Source organism: Cervus canadensis, chromosome 24, assembly GCF_019320065.1.
Source record: "Cervus canadensis isolate Bull #8, Minnesota chromosome 24, ASM1932006v1, whole genome shotgun sequence".
Taxonomy (NCBI): domain Eukaryota; kingdom Metazoa; phylum Chordata; class Mammalia; order Artiodactyla; family Cervidae; genus Cervus; species Cervus canadensis.
In genome coordinates, this window is record NC_057409.1 from 8447482 (window position 1) to 8459847 (window position 12366).

At 52.2% G+C, this 12366-nt stretch overlaps 1 protein-coding gene across 1 annotated transcript in view; it reads left to right on the forward strand.

Moving 5' to 3' along the window:
* MAN1C1 (mannosidase alpha class 1C member 1) overlaps positions 1-12366 on the forward strand; it is a 147618-nt gene that overhangs the window by 56346 nt on the left and 78906 nt on the right. Inside the window, exon 2 of the mRNA XM_043444889.1 lies at positions 3163-3259. Coding sequence (XP_043300824.1) covers positions 3163-3259 — 97 coding nt within the window. The remainder of the gene's footprint in view (positions 1-3162; positions 3260-12366) is intronic.

Consider the following 12366-nt stretch of genomic DNA (forward strand, 5'->3'; position numbering starts at 1 on the left):
TCTTGCCTGGAGAACCCCATGGACAGAGGAGCCTGGCGGGCTGCCACCCATGGGGTCGCAAAGAGTCGGACACGTCTGAGCGACCAAGCCCAGCACACACCCAGAGGCTCCGCTTGAGACACACGCCTTCTTCTGAGCGCTTCTGTTACTCAGAAGACACACCTTCTTTCAAATTTCCACTGAGACTTGAAAGTAGATAAGCAGTTGGCAGGAAAGTGGAGGGAGGGGGCTGGGGAGCACTCCCATAGTGACTGCACCCCAAACTGCGGCAAGCACAGGACAGACCTCCTGGTCAGTTAGGGCAGGTGGGGAAGGGAAGTAAAGACTGCCTGGCTGTGACCTTTCCCCATCACCCCTGCTCATCCAGCGCCTGGGCTGGCGACCCGAGGTACAGACTCTAGGCTGAGCTTTCAAGGGTCTGTGTGCCCTTGGGCACGTGTGTGTGTGACCGAGCAGCTCTGATTGCCTTCCACATCCTGTCCCAGTGACGCAGGGGTTGTGTGTGCCTTCCTTCCCCTCCATTGATGGAGAGGACTGTGAGAACGGGCCATGATCCAAACATCCCCACGTCCCTGCAGTGACAGCTCCTTTGAGAGCCTGTGGATACCTGTGGTTCTCTTAATTACTCCTGCACACCCACTTCCCTGTCTCTCTCTCTAGTAGGCGGGGCTTGGGGTGGGGTTCAGCCCTCCCCTCCCGACCTCCGCTCCTGCTATCCTGCTGCCATTTATGTTGGAACAGCCTCCTGCTGCTCCCCTACCAGCCACCTCCCCCACGACTTAATTGAGGGCACCCCCCCCCCCGCACCCAAAATAAGAGAGCCTGAGGGAGGAGGCTGGTCTCCCTTAAGCGCTCATACCCAGCAATTAGCTTCCCTTATTGCCAATTCAAGATAAGTAGAAAATAACAGAGGAATGGAACCAGGACTCAGAGCCTGTGCCAAGCGCTTGGCATGCATTACCATGACATTCACATGTGTGTCTCATGGGAAGCCACAGATCAGGCCAAGTGCGGAGGTGGGATTTGTCGGCCCGGGAGTTGAAAGGGCCGTACCCATCACCAGTCCTGCTGACTGTGCCTCCCTGACCACCTTCCATCTCGGAGCCTCAGTTTCGTCATCTCTGAAGTGGAGAGAGAATACTAGATTATGCTAGTATCATGATTTCATGGAGAGCGCAGGTCATAGACCTGGCAGGTCTGCCCTCTGGGTCTGCGTTTGGGCCCCAGTGGTGGGCATGGCAGTAGTCACTGCCTAGGTGTGCCTGGAAGACATGGCCTGGCACCAGGGGTGGCAGATCATGGAGAGTGCAGGTGGCATTGTCCAGAAAGACAGAGTTGAAGCAGGAAGGTGGGCCGGGAGACTGAAGGAGAAAAGCAGAAGGGTGCCAGGCAGCGCCTGGAAGTGAGCTGAGAAGTAGAAATAAACACACACAGTAGACCAGTGGTTCTCAGGTGTGGCCCATGGACCATGGGGAGTGTCTTAGCCAAAAATCTCAGGTCCCACCCCAGACCTGCTGGATCAGAAACTCAAGGATGGGGCCCAACAGCCTGTTTTAACAAGCTCCCCAGGTGGTGCAGATGCAGTCCAAGTCTGAGAACTAATAAGGTGGATGAGAGGAGGGGTGGATGGATAAGGCTTGGAGAACCCAATGGGTATTTTAAAGACTGAGCAGGAAGGAGGATTTATGTTTATTGATCACTTGCTATGTCAGGTTGAAAACTGGGCATTTCCAGCTACTTGCTTTCATTTAAACCTTTCAGGATTGTGGCAGAGCAGGCCTTGTTATTCCCACCTCAGAGATGAGGCAGCTGAGGCTTAGAGACTTTAAGTCGCTTTCCAAAATCAAAGAGATAGTGGCAGAGGGAGAATTAGAACCCAGGCTTCCCTGGCCCGGAAGCCTGAGTTCCTTCCACTAGTCCAGGCTGCCTCCCACCTACCTGTCCCTCAGGAGTGCCTCCACTGCCTGGCCTGGCCCCTTCTTCAACCCCATGGTCACCCCAGAGCCTGCTCAGCTGTCTACCTTCTTCAGCCTGCCATCAAAGACAAAAGGCAGACCTGGGGAGGGGTGGGGTAGCAGGGCTGGGGACAAATTGTCACCTTGCATTCTTCCAGCCTCCAGTGCTAAGCACAGTTAGGGGACAAAGGTGCTTCTGTGATGCTCCCAAGGAGCTGACGTAACTGACGTAATGGTGGTGCTCGTGGTAAAGAAGCCTCCTGCCAATGCAGGAGATGTAAGAGATGCGGATTCGACCCCTGGGTCAGGAAGATCCCCCGGAGAAAGGAATGGCAACCCACTCCAGTATTCTTGCCTGGAAAATCCCACGGACAGAGGAGCCTGGTGGGCTATAGTCCATGGGGTCGCAAAGAATCAGTCATGACTGGTGACTTAGCGCAGTAAGAACTCATGCACGCACTGGGAGACAAGGCTGACAGTTACTCATTGCCAAGCCCTGTGCAGGGTGCTTTGGGGAAACCGCGGCAAAGAAAGTATAGTTTAATGGCTTCCAAGAGTTCATGGTCCAGAACCAGTGAAGCAAAAACTAAGTGACCCTTTGGGGTGCTTGGAGGCCTGGGACAGCCAGGGCCTGGGACAGACAAGCCAAGTGTTGGAGGAGTTCAAGGAGACTCCTGCAGTGACTTCAGGGAACAGACATAAGACTTCGGGGCCAGAGGGCATGCGCTCAGGTCCTGGCATTCTCACTGACTCACTGGGTAACCCCAGGCAGGTTACCTCCTGTCTTGATCTGTCTCCTTATCTACAAAAGGGGAGTTAATCCCTCCCACAGGGGATGGTTCTATTAGATTCTAACAGACATCCCTTGGGGAGTTTCATTTCCTTCCCTTCAAAGGGTCACTTTAAGTCCAAGAAGGCTTCACGGAGGAGGTGTCTTTCCACCACGGCACTCACATCCGGACGGCCGGAATGTACTTAGTACCGTTTGTTGTCTTCTCTGCGGAATCTGTGGGTAGACGCAGGATGCATGGGGTGGTCTGAGGAGAATGGTCTTCCAGGTGTAACTATGAAAATGATGGTGAGAGGAAGTTGTCTTTCTCAGTGTGGAAGATTGTTTTCGTAATGTGGTTTCAAATCCCGCTGCAGGGTCGAGGCCGCGCTGCCGCGACTCTCCACGCTCAGGCTCTGTTTCCGCTCTTCCTTACAGATGATGCAGTTCGCCTGGCAGAGCTACAAGCGCTACGCGATGGGGAAAAACGAGCTCCGGCCCCTCACCAGAGACGGCTACGAGGGCAACATGTTCGGTGAGCTGACCTCGGGAGACCCCTTGCCCCTGGGGGCCGAGCAGTGTCCCCCTCGGGAACAGTTTTATTGTTGGCATTTTGCCTCCTGAGCGGTGTCCCTGTTTGTCCAGACCTGGAGGCTCCTAAGTGTGAGTTCCTTCGGGGTTGTCTAGGTTGCTGAGCCTTCTAGGTTTGAGGGAAACCCACATGCTTCTCCCTCACGTCACACTCTTCTTTAGATGCACCACCTGTTGTTAATTTGCAGAGCAGACAGACTTGGAAATGTGAGTGGGGACAGTGAGTGATGGACATGTGCTTCCACAGGGAAGGCGTGCCGATCGGAAGGACACAGAGGATGGGGTTTAAATCGCTCCTTCAAGCGGCTATAAAATGATCTGGGGTGTTTGCCTGGAGAAACCAGACATGCCTCTGATAAACTGGGCATGCATGTGGCCTTGAGGGTCTTGGGGGTGTGTCTGTCGCCGGCCGGCTTGCTGAACACAGCAGTCATGTTAGGGAGCCCCACGGGTGCCGCCGCGTGTTGGCAGCTTGAGTTTGATCAGCAGCCTCACTGCCCGACCTCTCTGTCCTCTGCCGCCACGAGATCCTCCTCGCCCAGAGCCTCGAACGCCCCTCTCAGCTGGAGAGTCTGCAGAGTGCCTCATTGCGGGCGCGGCTTCAGGTTTCAAAAGTAATTCCTGGACAGACTGCCAGCTCCTGCTCTGCAGGCCTTTCACGTGAGAAGGCGCTGGAGGCACCGCGCTCTCTTCTTCCCTGAGCTGCCGCTGCTGCGAAGTCACTTCAGTCGTGTCCGACTCTGTGCGACCCCATAGACGGCAGCCCACCAGGCTCCCGTGTCCCTGGGATGACAGGAGCTATTTGGGCGGGGCGGGGCTGGAGACAGAAATTCCTCACCTGTATTTCCCACTCCTCAGAAGCACAGACTCCTGACGCCAAGAACCAGAGACCTAAGTCAGATGAAATTCTCCAGAAAAATTTCAAAAGCAGGTTTACAAAGAAAAGCCTCCCATGCGTATTTCTGCTATGTGAAAAGAGACCCAGGATCTACGCCAGGCAGCATCCTGACCCTTCTGGCTGTTCAGACAGTTTACTTCCTTTGGGCAGGAGGGTGTGATGTGGGGTGACTGTTGCTTTTTTTCCCCTAATTATGATAGGCACGTAGGGGATAAGAGAAAGTATCGAAAGTGTAAAGCTGGCAAAAAATAACTCATTCTAACACACAGATGCAGCCTCTGTGGACATCTTAGAGTTGTTGTTCAGTTGCTCAGTTGTTTCTGACTCTTTCTGACCCCATGGACTGCAGCACGCCAGGCTTCCCTGTCCATCAGCAACTCCCAGAGCTTGGTCAAATTCATATCCATCGAGTCAGTGATGCCATCCAACCATCTCATCCTCTGTTGTCCCCTTCTCTTCCTCCCTTCAGTCTTTCCCAGCATCAGGGTCTTATCCAATGAGTCGGCTCGTCACATCAGGTGGCCAAAGTATTGGAGCTTCAGCTTCAGCATCAGTCCTTCCAATGAATATTCAGGATTGAATTCCTTTAGGATGGACTGGTTTGATCTCCTTGCAGTCCAAGGGACTCTCAAGAGTCTTCTCCAACACCACAGTTCAAAAGCATCAGTTCTTTGGCACTCAGCCTTCTTTATGGTCCAACCCTCACACCCATACATGACTACTGGAAAAACCATAGCTTTGACTAGACGGACCTTTGTCAGCAAAGTAATGTCTCTGCTTTTTAACATGCTGTGGCTTATTTCCTTTCAATCTTTTCTTCAGTATTCTCTTCCCTCTTCTCTATATAATATTATGTTCCTTCTTTTTTTAACTTAATGTTACATCATGTGTTTCCTTAACTCATTTAAAATTTTTCATAAAGAATATTTTTAATGGGAAGACTTCTCTGGCCATCCAGTGGATAAGACTCTGTGCTTCCATGGCAGGGGACACAGGTTTGATCTCTGGCTGGGGAGCTAAGCAATCCTGCATGCCATGTGGTATGGCCAAAAAAAAAAAAAGGGTATTTTTATTGAATACAGTTATTGCATTGACATGCCATAATTCATTTAACCATTCCACTAATGTTGAACAAATATTGTTTCCAATTTTTCACCAATAGAAATAGCACATCATTACCATCTTTGTGCACAAAATGTTGTCTTAGGACAGGTTTGGAGAGAGGACTCCTGAGCTAGAAGGAGGAAGGCAGATGTTTCTTTAACCTCAAATATGAAATGTGTGGATTACAGTTTCGGAGGCTCACTGCCTTCCCCGCCCAGATCATGGACCTTCCCCAGTACCCACATCAGCCCTGGGAAAGGTGGCTAGTGTGGCTCTCATCAGAGCTGTTAGAGCTTTGGTTACTAGTGTCATTGAGGGAGGTAATCTTCACCTCTCCACACAGTGTACAGATATTCTGGAAATTGATGGAGGTGGACGGGAGGCTGTTGATCTCTGAAACTGCAGAGATGGGCATAGCTACTGCTATGACCACTCACGGGGATAGTGGGAGCACCATGGGGAACACTACTGGGAGGAACTGGGCTGAACCAAGTCCCATTTTATGAAATTGCTCAGGGCCTGTGATGTACATCTCAACCCTCCAACCCCTTCCCCATCACGGAGCCTGTAGGAGAGAGGGCAGCCTGGAACAACGCAAAGAAGGCTGGGTCTTGAACCAGGAGACCCGGGTGCCAGTCCTCACTCTGCCCTGAACTGTCTGTGTGTCCAAGTCCAAGTCACTTGGCCTCTCTAGGCCCCTGTTCACTCGTCTTTCACACTCGGGTTGCTATGTGAGTGTAGGAACATGCAAAGGGCCAAGTATACGGGAGTGATTTAAGATTTCCACTGTAATAAATGTGGTTGGCAGTTGCCCAGGTGAGCCCGTGGAGGGGAGGCTGAGGTCCCACGTCTCCCACGAGCGGCCTTGGCAAGGCCCTGGGTGCCCCGTCACCCCATGCCCGCAGCAGTCCTGGTGGTGAAGCGAGGCCTGCCTTCTGCAGTGGGCGGCTGTCTCCTGGGGAAGAAGCACACGCGGGGCCCTGGGCGCTGGGCAAGGAGCAGCTTGTCTTGGTTTCTTGTTCTTTTACTCAGCAGCTGCTTGTTTAGCGCCACGTCAGGCGCTAACTGCTGGGGACGCAGGGGTAAATGGTACAGCGAAAACTCCACCAGCTCTGCCAAGATGTACACCGGGAACCCTTCCTTGGGGCCCCTCTGGGGTCATCTAGATGCTCTCAGAACGAGGGACAACTAGAGGGGATCAACAGGCCTTCTCTGGCTTGTGGTTCTGGACCCCTGGAGCCCAGCAAGTTCAGGTTGACTTCACTACTTCCTATCTGAGTGACCCTGGGCAAGACATTTCTCTCTGAGCCTGAGTTTTGTGTAAAGTGGAACTAATGAAAACATTACCCCAGGGGCTTCCCCAGTGGTCCAGTGGTTAAGAATCTGACTGCCAGTGCAGGGGACATGGGTTCGATCCCTGGTCTGGGAAGATCCTACATGCCACGGAGCAACTAAGCCCATGTGCCTCCTGAGGCCACACTGTAGAGCCCATGAGCCCCAGCTACTGAAGCCCACACACCTAGAGCCCATGCTTTGAAACAGGAGATGCCCCTGCTCTCCGCAACTAGGGAAAGCCTGTGTGCAGCAGTGAAGACCCAGCACAACCCGCCCCCCCACCCCGCCAAAAAAAAAAGTAAATAAATAAATCTTTAAAAAAAAAAAAAGGAAAACATTACCCCAGCCCAGCCCAGGGCTTCCCAACAGAACTGTCTTATTAGGTGGTAGTTATGCTTATCATTGCCACAGATGGATCTGATGATACAGAGGCTTATGGGAACACCCCCAGAGGAGGAGGGTTTCGGGGCATTTGAGGAGCCTGGAGGAGGTTCTAGTTCGGGTTGGACCCACGAGGGACTTGGAAGCCAGACTACTCTAGGAGGTAGGAGATGAACTGGCCTGAATTAAGCTGCTTGTCATACCACTGCTGCTTTTGCTGGACTCACACGGGCTTATGGGCGGCATCATTCCCGGGCTCTGGCAGCCTCTGTCATCAGTCAGCTCACTGGAAGCTGAGCCCCGCGGGGCATGGTCAGCTGTCAGCCGTCCCCACCCTGCTCTGCCCAGCTGCGTGGATGTCTGGGGTCCCTGAGCTGCATCCTGGTGCGTATCAGTCTGGCGTGGGCTCTGACAGCCTCCTCCCCAGGCCTGCAGAACCAGGAGAGCCGCATCTGGGGAGGAGTGATGGGTCCACGCCAGTGCCTGGCTCTGCAGGACTTACAGGGGCTGCAGCGAGGACATCGGACGCGGAGCCTGGGCCCCGCATGCGGCGGTTCACCTAACGGAATTTCCCCTCCTTGCTGCCCGTGCGTCCCTCCCTGAATGTGTTCTCACTTGGAGAGTCAGACCTCTGGGTGAGGCACCACTCAAGCTAGCTTTTGTGTCCTGAGCAATTGAGTGTTAAAGTGGCTTTCAATTCACCGCAGTCCTGCTCTGCAGGTCCTGCCAGAAAATGCCCTCAAGACCCTAGTGCTGGCTGCCAGGAGGGAGGACACGGCCTGTTCCTCACAGACACACCCGGCACGCAGTAGCGATGCTCTCATCGCTGTGAAGTCACAGAGGCGAGCCCGCCACTTGAAGAACATATTCGAGGAGGGGCGTGTAGAGGAACCTGCCATAAAGCCGCTGCTGGGGATGCTATAAAGTATAGCGGCTCACTCAGTACCCAGAGGCCCAGCCTCCTTACCTGTAATAGGGGCTGATGCTAGAACCTAGGGCAATATTAAAGAAGTCGGCTGAAGAGCACGGACTCTGAAACCAGACGGCTTGGGCTTGCATGCTCCCCTGCCACTTCCCAGCTGTGTGACCTTAGGGAAGTTTCTTAACCTTTCTGGGCCTCAGTTTCCAGCTATGAAGTGAGGACAGTCATGTCTACTCACAGGATTGTTTTGAGAACAGAATGAGTTAATACACGAGAAATGCTCGTATCCATGCCTGGCACATGAAGCCTCCAGTTCAGCCTCCGTGAGGATGATGCAAGGCCCTTAAGACAGTGTGCGCTTCTCCCACTTTGCTGGGCTGCGACCAAGTGTCTTGGACTCAGGGACCCACGCGAGGACTCCAGGGCTTTCCCAGCCCTGATCCCTCCCGCCCTTCCCTGCAGCCCTCAGGTGCCCATGGCAGATCACGAGCAGGCAGCCCGCTGGTAGGCAGTGTGCCTCTCAGCCTTTCATTTAAGCAGCTTACAATGGAATTTTTAACAGGGAAGAGTCAAGGGAAGGTTAGGGTTCAAGGCTGTGGAATAAATTGGCCTCCTGGCAGAGGCAGGGTTTCCAAGAGAGTAATGAGACCTCACACCCAGTGCCAGCTGCCAGCCTTGAAGCACTTAGTGAGCATTAATCCTCCCAAGAAATCAGAGCAATCGTAAAACCTTCATTCTCCCTCAGCAGTGGGGGAGATCGGTACTGGATACAGAGTCTTGGGAGGTCCCCACCAGAGAGGCCCTTTGATGACAAGTCCAACTCCTTCATCTTAGACAGGGGGATACCAGGCCCAGAGAGGGGAAGGCACTCGCCCAGGGTGACACAGCACGCTAATTGTAGATCTGGAATTTGAACTCTGGAGGCCAAAGTCCCAGCCCTGTGCTCTTTGCATCACCCACTCTAAGTTTAGCCAGATAGTCACAGCAAGGCCTGTGGTCCTGGGCAGATCACCACCAGGAGCTGGACTTTCTCAGAACTCTAGCAAGAGTAAACTGTCTTTCGGGAGGTATATGATTTAGGGGCCAAGAGCCCACCTGCTTCCTGTACATATATCACACCTGGCACCATAGCTGCTTTCTCTCGTGTCCTCACAGCTCTGCCAAGGGATGAATTACCCACTTATCCCCATCTCACAGATGAGGAAACTGAGGCCTGAAAAGTTTTAGGATTTGCTCAGTCATACAGTAATCAAGCAGAGACTTGATCACAGCTCCGTCGGATTCCAAACCCCAGTCCACAAACCACCAACACAGCCCTGTCTCCCAGTGACCACATGGGCCTCTGTAGAGAAGGGAGCAGAACCAGGGGATGGTCTCTGGGTGGGTGGTATTGCTTCTTCTGTGCCATTGCCCTCAGGGAAGCCCAGAAAGACCTGTATTTCAGGTCAGGGTCTGCAGCCACCCATCCGAAGGCATCATGACTTAGTAGACATCAGTTGACTACTATACAGGGCCTGGGAAAAAAGATTAAGATTTCCCACTTTTCTCCCATACTAGGCAAATATTTTGTCTCTGCCCAACAACCTAAAAACACCTACTTGCAAAACATGCCATTGGCTATCAGCATGATGGATTTGATGAACCATGGATTTGAGAACCAGGCCAGCCTGAGTTTGAATCCCAGCTCTGCCCCTTACTAATCATGTGACCTTGGGCCAGGTTCTTAAACTCTCTGCACCTCAGTTTCTCCATCTGTACCATGAGGATAATACCTGCTTCACCCAGCAGTGGTGAGGATTAGGTAAAAGTTGATGTGTGGAAAACCTGCCCATATGCTTAAATATACTTGCCCATATGCACTCATTAACTGTAAGCTACTGCCGTTATTATTGTGTCTATTGTAAAATAATTGTGAGAATAATTACATCCCAAGGAAAACAACAGTGCCTGGCACACAGTAGTAGGCTCTCGATAAATATTGCTGAATGAATGAATTGCCCGCTGCAGTCTCTGCCTGCCCTGTTTTCCCTGAAGCCCTTCTTCCTGGGCCTGCTGTGCTGGCATCCTCTGCCGCTGCCTTGACCTCCCCCATCACAAAGGACATCAGGAGTCAGCAGGCTGACCCTGAAAGAGCAGCAGTCCTGCTTAGTCAGCAGCTCTGATCGCGGGCATCTTCTCTTTGGAGGATAGAGGTGCTTATGTGGCCAGAAGCTCTGAGCCGTCCCTGGGTGACCGTGAGAGCCCCGGATTGGATTTTGCCTCCACCTGGTGAATCCCTGATAGAGCTGCCCAACCACATCCCCGTTTCGAGGGGTGATTTATGGCCTTGGGTGAGTCAGGAGGCAAAATGAACACAGCATGATTTTCAGATCACAGCCCGGGAATGTTTGGCCTTGGCAGAGAGGGAAAAAAATCATCCTTGCCTTGTAAACGGAGCAAATATGATGTTGAAGAGGGAATCAATCCAGGCCCCAAGATGTCATTTTTACAGTTGGGCTATGGTGTGTGACTTAGCAATGCCTTCCACAAAAGGTTCACAGTCACACACACACACACACACACACACACACACACACATACACACACACACACACACACACACACACACACACTCTGCAGTGTGGCTTCCAGGGGAACCACACACTTTGCAGACCATTTGGGGAAATCACTCATTTCCCCATTTTCCACAGATCTCCACTTTGTTTCCATGGATCTGAGTCTGTTTCTGGGTGGCAGCAGTTTTGACTTTGGAGATGTGCCCAGGTTCAAATCTCTGGTTCAGATTTACCTGCTGATTTAAATTGGACAAGAGACAGAGTTCTCTGAACCTCAGTTTACTCACCTGTAAAAGGGGGCCAGGAGGCCTTGGTCGTCTTAGTACAGAGCCTGCACTTAGTAACTCCTCATGAAACAGTAGATTTTTCTTCCCCAAGTGCAGATCCACCCTTCCCAGTCCTTTTCCTGTCTCCTGTCTTATCAAGTACCAGGGCACTTGGACTTATCTGGCTGAAAAGGCCGTATCCGCTCTTAGAAGTTTTGTTTTTCGGAGGTTTGGGTTTTGTTTTGTTTTCTGAAAAACAAAAACAAAACACCAAATATCCATAGTTCTTGGGAAATTGATGTCAGGCCATGCCGCTCCCTGATTTTGGCCGGCTGTGGTGCACATTCCTGACCGAAGCTTGGAGTTTGTTTTGAGAAAGAGCTGTCATCAGCCTCAGCGGAGGTGATGATGTCGCAATTCCTTGGGTAGACTGGGTCAGGCTTCAGGGCAGCAAACAGACCTTCCCGGCAGTCACGTGTCTGAGGAGCCTCTGCTCCATCCGGAGGCCAGAGGCTGTCAAAGCTCAGAGGAAATGGATTAGAAGGAAATGGTCACTGGCAAATGGCCTTTAGCACAAGGAGGGAAATAGGATGAAAGTATGTGCCCCACACGTGTGAAGGACAGATAGGACTGGCAACTGCTGGTCGGGTTCTGCCGTCCATGGTGGCCTCCCTGTGGCCTTGAATGACATCCACAGTTCCCTGGCCACCTTCTAAAGACCAAAATGTCCCCCTGGGTGGTTAGCAAAGCAACAGGCTCACCTCTAAATCAGCCTGCTGGACTTTCAGGCTCTCGGGCAGCTGACCGTTCTGGGCCCGCTGCTCTGCACCCTCCTCCCCGCAAAGAATTTGTTTTTTTCCCCAAGCAGTTTCTAATTAAGATGCATCTTGGCTGTTTTCTTTTTCTTTTCATTTAAAAGGCTTCCCACCAGCACAGAGCATAATTTATTTCTTTAGAAAATATAGCAGCAGGTTGTTGCAAAAAGAAAACTCGAGGCTCAGAGCTTTGGGTCCCCGTCCCAGCACTGGCGCCAGCAGCCAAGTGAGCCGGCGACCTCCTCTGGGCCCCGTCTCTGCTTTAGGACAAAACAGTTTGCACCCTGGGCTCTCAACGTCCTCTCTGTGACTCTTGGTTGGTTACTAGGCTGATTTCTTTTCTCTTTTTTGGCCTCGGAGAAGCTATTTGGGATATACCAATTCTCTTGAAATCTGAAATTTTAGTGGCAAGTCTTGCTCCTGTTGGGGAGGAGTGAGTCAGGGTGTCTATTCCCAGAGTAAGTTACTGGCGATGCATAAGATGATTCATATTGAAACTGACATTCCCTCCTGGGGGGGTGACATGTTCCTGCCCAATTTCCAAAAGACCTTCCCTTCCTTGGAAACAAGGCAGAGCCCACAGCAGACCGCCAGCCTTCTTTTCTTCACACCACGTTGATGGCAAGCACTTGCCAAATTTCCCAGCAAACTCAGTGACAAATAGGTATGTGAATTCACAGAATCTCAGACCGTCCGTGCCAGCTGGAGTCTTTGAAACCATCTGGTCCAGTGTCTAAAGATGGGGAAAGAGGCACAGGGGGACAGGGACTCTCGG